The 9566-nt window shown below is 44.0% G+C and overlaps 1 protein-coding gene across 1 annotated transcript; it reads left to right on the forward strand.

The window, feature by feature from the left end:
- Positions 1 to 6273: 6273 nt before the first annotated feature.
- LOC127128959 (40S ribosomal protein S11) lies at positions 6274 to 7760 on the forward strand. Its single transcript, XM_051058304.1, has 6 exons — positions 6274 to 6285; positions 6371 to 6411; positions 6507 to 6607; positions 7215 to 7359; positions 7453 to 7542; positions 7670 to 7760. The coding sequence occupies exons 1-6, from the start codon at positions 6274 to 6276 to the stop codon at positions 7758 to 7760; spliced, it is 480 nt and encodes a 159-aa protein (XP_050914261.1).
- The last annotated feature ends 1806 nt before the right edge of the window (positions 7761 to 9566 follow it).

A 9566-nucleotide genomic window follows, 5' to 3' on the forward strand; every position in this document is an offset into this window, starting at 1 on the left:
TGATGGTGATTTTCATTCAGTGATTGATCTTCAAGCTTTATTTGCTTTACCGTATGCACTCTTACGAGCACACACATGGTTGGGGGTATTTTGCTAAATCATATATCTCTGGTCTGTATGCTGAAATCAAATGCTGAATGTTAAAATATTGCTGCCGGATTATTATTTGTCTCTGTGAAGCCAGGATCAAGAGACAAAGTGTTCCGCATATGGATAAACACTGCATTCATGCATGACCATGATAACTTGTGTTTTATTTTGCAGGTCTGTTGCTAACGTGCTTGATTGTTTCAGGAATCATTGCTCGTGCTCGCAGAGTTGTACCTTTGCACTCAACCCGACCTCACAGATACTTCACCAGACGCAACACTCCTAGACTGATGGATCTCCCGAATACTGACATCCTCGAGCTGAAGGACAAGATGAATGAGCTGATCAACATCATGCAAGGCTTTGCAGTTGGTCAGAAGGCTCTAGCAGATAAAGTCGAGAAGCTCGAGCGGGCTTCAGCAGCAAACAGTGGTGTTAACCTGGATGGTGTCTCCAACCAGGGGCTGGGATCTAGAGATGGTGGCAAGAGGACGACCGTGCCGGTAGTGACCAACAATGTTGGAGGTTTCGGTGCTGCGGGTGGCCAACCTGGGCAGAATCTGAAAGATAGTCTTTTCCCTCCATTCTTCGGGGTCGAGGACGACAGAGAGGAAGACAGGGAAGCTGATCAGTTTTCAATGCACAACGAGCCATTTGGTCAGTACAGTGCCCCGCCGCAGAATAAAGAAATTCAGCTGCTGGCTGAAAAGATCAGAGCTCTGGAGAGCTATGCCACTCCTGGGGTGGTCAATATGTCAAACATGGGACTGGTGGAGGGGGTTGTGATCCCGCAAAAGTTCAAGGCGCCCGCGTTTGATCGTTACAATGGGAGTTCTTGCCCAGAGACGCATCTTCAGGCATTCGTCCGCAAGATCTCAGCTTACACCATGGACCAAAAGCTATGGATGTACTTCTTCCAAGACAGCCTGTCCGGAGGTTCACTGGAATGGTACACCAAGCTTAAGTCCTCAGATATAAAGAATTGGCAAGATCTTGGGGACGCGTTCTTTAAACAGTATCAGTTCAACGCTGATATGGCCCTGAGTCGTACCCAGCTGCAGGGTATGTCTGAGAAGAACAGCGAAGGGTTTAAAGAGTATGCCCAAAGGTGGAGGGAGTTGGCTGCCAGAGTGCAACCTCCTCTAGTTGACCGAGAGATGTCTGATCTCTTTATGGGGACCCTGCAGGGGGCATATGCTGAGAGGATGGTTGGTTGTCCTGTGACCAACTTTTCTGATATCGTTGTAGCAGGGGAGAGGATAGAGAGCTGGCTGAAGCTCGGGAAGATTCAGGGTGCAGCTTCGTCGTCTGGGTCGAAGAAGCCCTTTGGTAATGGTCAGAGGAAGAAGGAAGGGGATACAAGTGCAGTGTACTCGCAGAGGGGACCCAGTAGGGATCGTTACTTTCAGCACACTGCTGCAGTAACTATTCCTGCTGAGAATCAGCCTGCGCAACAACAGCAACAACCTCAACAACAGAGACAACCGTTTCAACAGAGGCCTCAGAGGGCTGGTTACCAAGTCAGAGGGAGAATGAACGACCGTCAGTTTGACAGGCCGCCTGTAACTTACTCTTTTCTGTTGAAGAAATTACAAGATTTGGGGTTGGTTCAACTCAGAACTCTGGCACCTTTGAGACCTGATCAAAGGCCAGCCAACTATGACGAAAACGCAAAATGCGAATTCCATTCGGGTGCTCCCGGACATAACACTGAGAACTGCAAAGCTTTTAAGCACGTAGTTCAAGACCTGGTGGATTCGAAAGCAATCAACTTTGCACCATCTCCCAACGTCAATGTTAATCCCATGCCCGCGCATGGTCAGAGGGGAGTGAATGCAATTTCTGAGGAGAGTAGGGTTGGGCTGTCGTCTGTGGACCAGTTGAAGACTCCTCTGGCTGAGGTGAAGAGGCAGTTGATGTTGAATGGGGTCGATCCGGGTTGCGATGTTGATTGTGCTGAGTGCACTGTTGTCCAGAATGGGTGTGCGTTGTTGAGGAAGACTATCCAGAGTCTGATGGATGAGGGGAGTGTTCTGATTGAGAAGAAGGTTGATGAGGGGAAAGATGAGGTCTCCACCATAACAATTTATTTTGATCCGGTGGATTTGTCTACTCTTGCTGAGGCGGCTCCAGTTACCATCACGGTACCTGGACCGATTCCGTACGACAAAGATGATGCCGTGCCATGGCATTATGGGGGAGAGGTGTATTGCAATGGTGAAAAGATAGAAGATCAGACTGCAGGTGAAACCATCGTGTCAAAGGTGGATAATGCCGGTCCCAGCGGTTTCACTCGCAGTGGAAGGCTGTTTGCACCAGATGCCTTGAGGGGAGGAGAAGGAGATAAAGAGAAAAAAGAAAAGGCCGAGGCTTTAGCCAGGGCAAAAGGTAAAGCAGTGGTTGGTGATAGTACTCCCGTGGTGACACCGGCGCCTGTGGGGTCGGAAGAAAAACTTGATGATGATGCAGAGGAATTCTTGAGGATCATCAAGAAGTCTGAGTACAAGTTGGTGGACCATCTGCAGCAAACTCCCTCCAAAATATCGATTCTATCTTTGCTGTTAAGCTCTGAGGGGCACAGGGAGGCTTTGATGAAGATTCTGAAGAAGGCCTATGTTCCTCAGGAGATTACAATAAACCAGTTGGAGACGGTCGTGTCTAACGTGCATGCCAGCCATGGGCTGGGTTTTACAGACATGGACCTGACCGTGGATGGGAGGAATCACAACCGGGCGTTACACATTGCAATGGAGTGTAAAGGAGCCGTGCTTTCGCATGTGCTGGTTGATACCGGCTCCTCTTTGAATGTGTTGCCGAAGAAGGCTCTGGCGAAGCTTAATTGTGATGGGCTGATTTTGACTCCAACTGATTTGATAGTGCGGGCGTTTGATGGGTCAAAGCGGGCCGTGTTCGGAGAGGTTGAGCTTCCGGTGAAGATTGGCCCAGAGGTGTTTAAGTCGACATTCTACGTCATGGACATTCAGCCGGCATATATTTGCTTGTTGGGTAGGCCGTGGATTCATGCTGCTGGGGCAGTGACTTCGACTTTGCACCAGAAGCTGAAGTATATCTGGGAAGGCCAGGTTGTTACCGTCTGCAGAGAGGAGGACATCTTTGTCAACCACCTTTCCTCATTCAAATATGTGGAGATGGACGGTGAGATCTAGGAGACGCCGAGTCAAGCTTTCGAAACCGTTAAGGTGGAGAATGCTCTGTTTGCAAAACAGGAGGAGGAGAAACCGTCCATATCTTCGTACAAGCAGGCCGCTGAGGTGGTGAAGAGTGGAGAGGCTCCCGGTTGGGGCAGAATGATGGATGTCTCTGCTAAGAAGGACCGCTTCGGAGTGGGGTACCAGCCGAACAGAGGCTCGCTGGGACAAAGCAGAGGGCGTCGTACGTCAGTCACATTCACAAGTGCCGGAATGCTGGATCCGGATCACATCTGCATGATGAGTGATGAAGCTGACAGCGACTGTGACATGGACCAGTGGATAAAGTCGTGCACACCAGGGATGGAGATCCAGAACTGGAAGGCTGAAGAGATCATCCGGGTCACTCTGCTGGAAGAGTAATATTTTTCTTGTTTTGATTTTTATATGCATGAAAGCCATACGTGTTGCCCGACACGTAATGGTTCATTGTAAGGGCCACCTCATGTTTAAACTTGCAAATTCGCATCATTAATAAAAGGATGTTTTTCAGTTAAAAGCGGTGTTCCCTGTTTTTCATTTATTTTTGCAGTTTAAAAATAAAAACAAATAAAAATGGCAATGTTTTCATTTTTCTTTTCAATTTGTCTCACACCGGTTCTAAAGCAATGCATGAATCAACATTCATGCAGATGCGATTCTTCTCCGGATCTCATTGATAACAATCCTGTTACACCCTCATATGACTTCGACAATCCGATCTATCAAGCTGAAGAAGAAGACGAAGAAGATTGTGAACTACCAAGGGAATTAGCCAGGTTGTTGAAACAAGAGGAGAAAGTGATTCAGCCGCACGAAGAGCCGATCGAGGTTGTGAATCTGGGTACCGACGAGGTCAAGAAAGAGGTGAAAATCGGGGTTGCTTTGGAGGAAAGTGTCAAGAGCAGGATGGTGGCATTGTTAAGAGAGTATGTCGACATCTTTGCCTGGTCTTATCAAGATATGCCAGGGTTGGATACCGATATCGTTGTGCACAAGCTACCATTGAGAGAAGATTGTCCTCCAGTGAAGCAGAAGTTGCGCAGAACTCGACCTGATATGGCGATGAAAATCAAAGAGGAGGTGCAGAAGCAGTGGGATGCTGGTTTCCTTGCTGTCACTAATTATCCGCCATGGGTTGCGAACATTGTGCCAGTCCCGAAGAAAGATGGGAAGGTGAGAATGTGTGTGGACTATCGAGATCTGAACCGAGCTAGTCCGAAGGATGATTTTCCACTACCTCACATCGATGTGTTGGTAGATAATACGGCTCAATTCTCGGTGTTTTCCTTCATGGATTGCTTTTCTGGCTATAATCAAATCAAAATGTCGCCAGATGATATGGAGAAAACAACGTTCATCACACCGTGGGGCACCTTTTGCTACAGGGTGATGCCATTCGGTCTCAAGAACGCCGGTGCTACTTATCAGAGGGCCATGGTGACTTTGTTTCATGATATGATTCATCATGAAATCGAATTCTATGTTGATGACATGATAGCAAAGTCCCAGACAGAAGAGGGGCATTTGGTAGATTTGGCCAAGTTGTTCGACCGGCTGAGACAGTTCAGACTGAGGTTGAATCCGAACAAGTGCACGTTCGGAGTGCGGTCCGGTAAATTGATGGGGTTAATTGTAAGCGAGAAAGGAATCGAGGTTGATCCTGCAAAAGTAAAAGCGATAAGAGAAATGCCTGAGCCGAGAACAGAGAAAGAGGTTCGTGGTTTCTTAGGTAGATTGAACTACATTTCACGGTTCATATCTCATCTAACAGCCACGTACGAACCCATATTCAAATTGTTGAGAAAAGATCAAACGGTCAGGTGGAATAGTGATTGCCAAGCGGCATTTGAAAAAATAAAAGAGTATTTGCAGGAGCCTCCGATTCTGATGCCTCCTGTGGAGGGAAGACCGTTAATTCTGTACCTGACAGTCCTCGAGGGGTCTATGGGGTGTGTATTGGGGCAGCATGACGAGTCTGGTCGAAAAGAGCATGCCATATACTACCTTAGCAAAAAGTTTACCGACTGTGAAACAAGATATTCACTGCTCGAGAAAACTTGATGTGCTTTGGTCTGGGCTGCTCGCCGACTAAGGCAGTACATGCTGGTTCATACCACTTTATTGATTTCCAAGATGGATCCAATCAAGTATATTTTCGAAAAGTCAGCATTGACCGGACGGGTTGCGAGGTGGCAAATGATTTTGACAGAATATGATATACAGTATACCTCTCAGAAGGCTATTAAGGGGAGTGTATTGTCTTATTACCTCGCCCAGCAACCCATTGATGATTATCAACCGATGAAGTTTGAATTCCCTGATGAGGACATCATGTTTCTCAAATCGAAAGATTGCGAGGAACCGATCCCGGAGGAGGGGCCTGACCCTGAATCCGAATGGATTCTGATGTTTGATGGGGCCGTTAACGTGAATGGAAGCGGTGTTGGTGCTGTTTTGGTTACGCCGAAAGGATCCCACATTCCTTTTGCTGCCCGGCTAACATTTGAGTGCACCAACAATGTGGCTGAATATGAAGCGTGCATATTGGGGATTGAAGAGGCGATTGATTTGAGAATCAACACTACGCCAAAAAGGTTTTTTAACAGCGCATCTTAGACAGCGCTTTTAAAAGAAAGCGCTGTCTAAGGTTAAAATAAAAATAAAACACGGAAAATGTTCTAAAAAAATAATGAAAGCGCTGTCTAAGGGGGGGTCTTAGACAGCGCTTTTAGAAAGCGCTGTCTAAGACCCCCCCTTAGACAGCGCTTTTAGAAAGCGCTTTTAAATATAGACCTTAGTCAGCGCTTTTGAGAAAGCGCTGTTTAAAGTCTTTCAATTAAAAAAAAAATTAGAACAATCAGGTTTAGGTTTAAGGTTTGACCGGGTAGACATATAACAATCAGGTTAGGGTTTCTCATCCTCTACCAAAAATCTGAGCGAGAAGGTTTCCAGTGCGTGCGGCTTCACCAAATCCCTCCTCCGCAATTCCACCATGGCTGAACAAGTAACTTCTTGTTGCTTCGTTTTTCGTTTTTTCATTCTGCTATGTTTCGATTTTCCATTGATGTGTATTTTTTAATCTGTTACAGACTGAGAAGGCTTATCTCAAACAACCCAAAGTGTTTTTATGGTATATTCAGCACTTCATATCTCAATGTGTGTTTTGTTTTTAACTGTGATGATTGTTGATCCATATTTGTTTGTTGTTTTTGCTCAATTTCGTAGCTCGAAGAAATCTGGTAAGGGGAAGAGGCCCGGTAAAGGTGGAAATCGCTTCTGGAAATCTGTTGGTCTTGGATTCAAGACCCCCAAAGAAGCCATCGAAGGTTCCTTTCTCTCTGTATTTATATATCTCAGTGTTTGTATATATATGGAGTGTCTTCGAGAGTGTGTTGATGTTTGGTTTTGAATGTATAAATGTAGCCTTTTGAAGGAGATGAGTGATGAACACACTTTGATAACGAATTGATGCAAATCAAAATTAGAGAAAGATAGAAATAATGCAATAGAATACTACTAGAGCATTTTGGATTTGTGTAGTGGATGCTTAATTACATCTCTATATTTTTCTATGATTTCATACTTGTGAGGTTGCCAACTCTGTTTTTGTTGTGTGTTTTGTATTGTATTCCTATTGGAAGTATTGAGGTCTCGGGTCTCTATGATGTGCTTAGAAATCCTCAATACTTGTTCAAGTTATTAGGTGTTGCTTTTTAATGAATGGTTTTGGTATCTATTTTGAAAGAATTGGTATATATGTGGGGCAAATGTAAATGCTTGTATCTTGCTTCATGAAAGTGTTAATTGCAAACAGAATAATGGTCTCAATATATAGAGGCAGACTATTCTTAATATATCTCTGTATGATTATATGGTTATGGTTATTTTATTTCTGCTTCTAATACAGAAATGACCTTTGAATTTCAAATACAGGAACCTTTATTGACAAGAAGTGTCCATTCACTGGCAATGTTTCCATCCGTGGTCGTATCATAGCCGGAACCTGTCACAGTGCCAAAATGAATCAGACTATTATTGTCAGGAGGAATTATCTTCACTTCATTAAGAAATATCAGAGGTATTCTCCTTTAATGGCATGCTCTTCATTTTTAATTTGCATGCTTGGATAAACATAATTTGTAAAACCTTTTTCCTTACGTGCTCTACTTAGGTATGAGAAGAGGCATTCCAACATTCCAGCTCATGTGTCACCTGCCTTCCGTGTTAAGGAAGGTGATCATGTCATTATTGGTCAATGCAGGTGAAACTCTAGCAGAATTCTATCATTTCTGTATTAACCCATAGATACTTTTATTTTAGTATATTATCATATAGATATTGGTATATGTATGTGTGTGACTAAGCCTTTACTTGTGCCACTTCTATAGGCCACTCTCCAAGACAGTGAGGTTCAATGTATTGAAAGTCATCCCAGCTGGATCATCCAGTGGTGCAAAGAAGGCATTTTCTGGCATATGAGATTTGGTTGGCACTCTTAGTATAGAGATTTTATCATCTATGTTGAAAGTAATTCCCGATTTCTGTATGGTGAAGTTCTTATCAGTTTTGGTAATTTTTGTTTGCTTTTGAAGTTTTGTACTGTGATTTGATAAAAGATATTTTAATTATGTTTATTTTACTGGGCATGATCTTATTTTGGTTATTGAATACTAGTTTCAAATATTTTGAATTTTGGACAGAAAATTCCCCCTAAATTACTGTTTAGTATTTTAAACAAGTCTATGTGATCCAACATAGAACCTCAGTTTACAGAACCCATTACCCAACCTTATCAAATTTCAATGGGTTGGGTTCTTCGACGGATTTTCAATTTTGTTGTCAAAACTGTCTGATCCGTTCAGTTATGGGTTGAATTGAGTTTGTGGGATGTGTTTTAAATTAAAAATATTTTTTAATTTAAACCCTAAACCTGGAAAAAATGTGGTTTAAAACAAAAGCTTCAAAAATTTTCGTATACCTTAGACAGCGCTTTTGTAAAAAGCGCTGTCTAAGGGGGGGATTAGAAAGCGCTTTAGGCAAAAGCGCTGTCTAAGGGGGGGGCTTAGACAACGCTTTTTGAAAAGCGCTGTCTAAGGTATACCTAAAAAAATTAAAATAGGAGGGTCTTAGAAAGCGCTTTTGGCCAAAGCGCTGTCTAAGGGGGGGCTTAGACAGCGCTTTTAAGATTTAAAAAAGCGCTGTCTAAACCTTTAGCAGCGGAGGTTTAGACAGCGCTTTAAAGCGCTGTCTAAGGCTAAAAAAAGCGTTGTCTAAGGTCTTGTTTGTTGTAGTGCAAGAACCTTGTCATATATGGAGATTCAGCTCTGGTGGTTAATCAGGTTAACGGAAAATGGTATACGCAACAGTCTCATTTAGTTCCATACCGGGATTATACGAGAAGATTGTTGACGTTTTTCACCAAGGTGAAGATGCATCATGTGCCTAGAGAGGAGAATCCTTTGGCAGATGCTTTGGCTACTCTGGCCGCCTTGATTAAGGTGCAGTGGTGGAATCAGTTCCCTAGTGTTGAAGTAGGTCGTCTGGATAGACCGGCTTATGTGTTTGCTGTTGATACATCGCCTGATGATGAGAAGTCGTGGTATTATGATATCAAGCGCTATCTTGAGACTCTAGAGTATCCTGAGGGAGCATCGAAGAAGGACCGAAAGACTCTGCGGAGGTTGGCCATGGTGTTCTACCTGAATAAGGATGGGGTTCTGTATAAGAGAAATTTCGATTGGGTCTTGCTCAGATGTGTTGATGATAGAGAAGCAAGCCAATTGATGAAAGAGGTTCATGAAGGATCGTTCGGTACCCATGCCAGTGGGAATGCGATGGTGAAAAAGCTGCTGAGGGCAGGTTATTATTGGATGACAATGGAGGCCCAATGTTTCAATTTCGTGCGGAAGTGTCATAAATGCCAGATTTATGCTGATAAGGTGCACGTGCCTCCAAATCCGTTGAGCTTAATGTCGTCTCCATGGTCGTTCGCTATGTGGGGCATTGATATGATCGGAAAGATTGAGCCTACAACTTCGAATGGGCACAGGTTCATATTAGTGGCTATCGATTACTTCACCAAGTGGGTGGAAGCAGCCTCTTATACGAACGTGACGAAGCAGGTCGTTGCCAGGTTTCTCAAGAGAGACATCATTTGCAGATATGGGGTTCCCGAGAGAATCATTACTGATAATGGTTCTAATTTGAACAATAAAATGATGGCAGAACTGTGCCGGGAATTCAAGATTGAGCATCACAATTCTTCTCCCTATCGTCCGAAGATGA

The sequence above is a fragment of the Lathyrus oleraceus genome, chromosome 3 (assembly GCF_024323335.1).
Source record: "Lathyrus oleraceus cultivar Zhongwan6 chromosome 3, CAAS_Psat_ZW6_1.0, whole genome shotgun sequence".
NCBI lineage: Eukaryota > Viridiplantae > Streptophyta > Magnoliopsida > Fabales > Fabaceae > Lathyrus > Lathyrus oleraceus.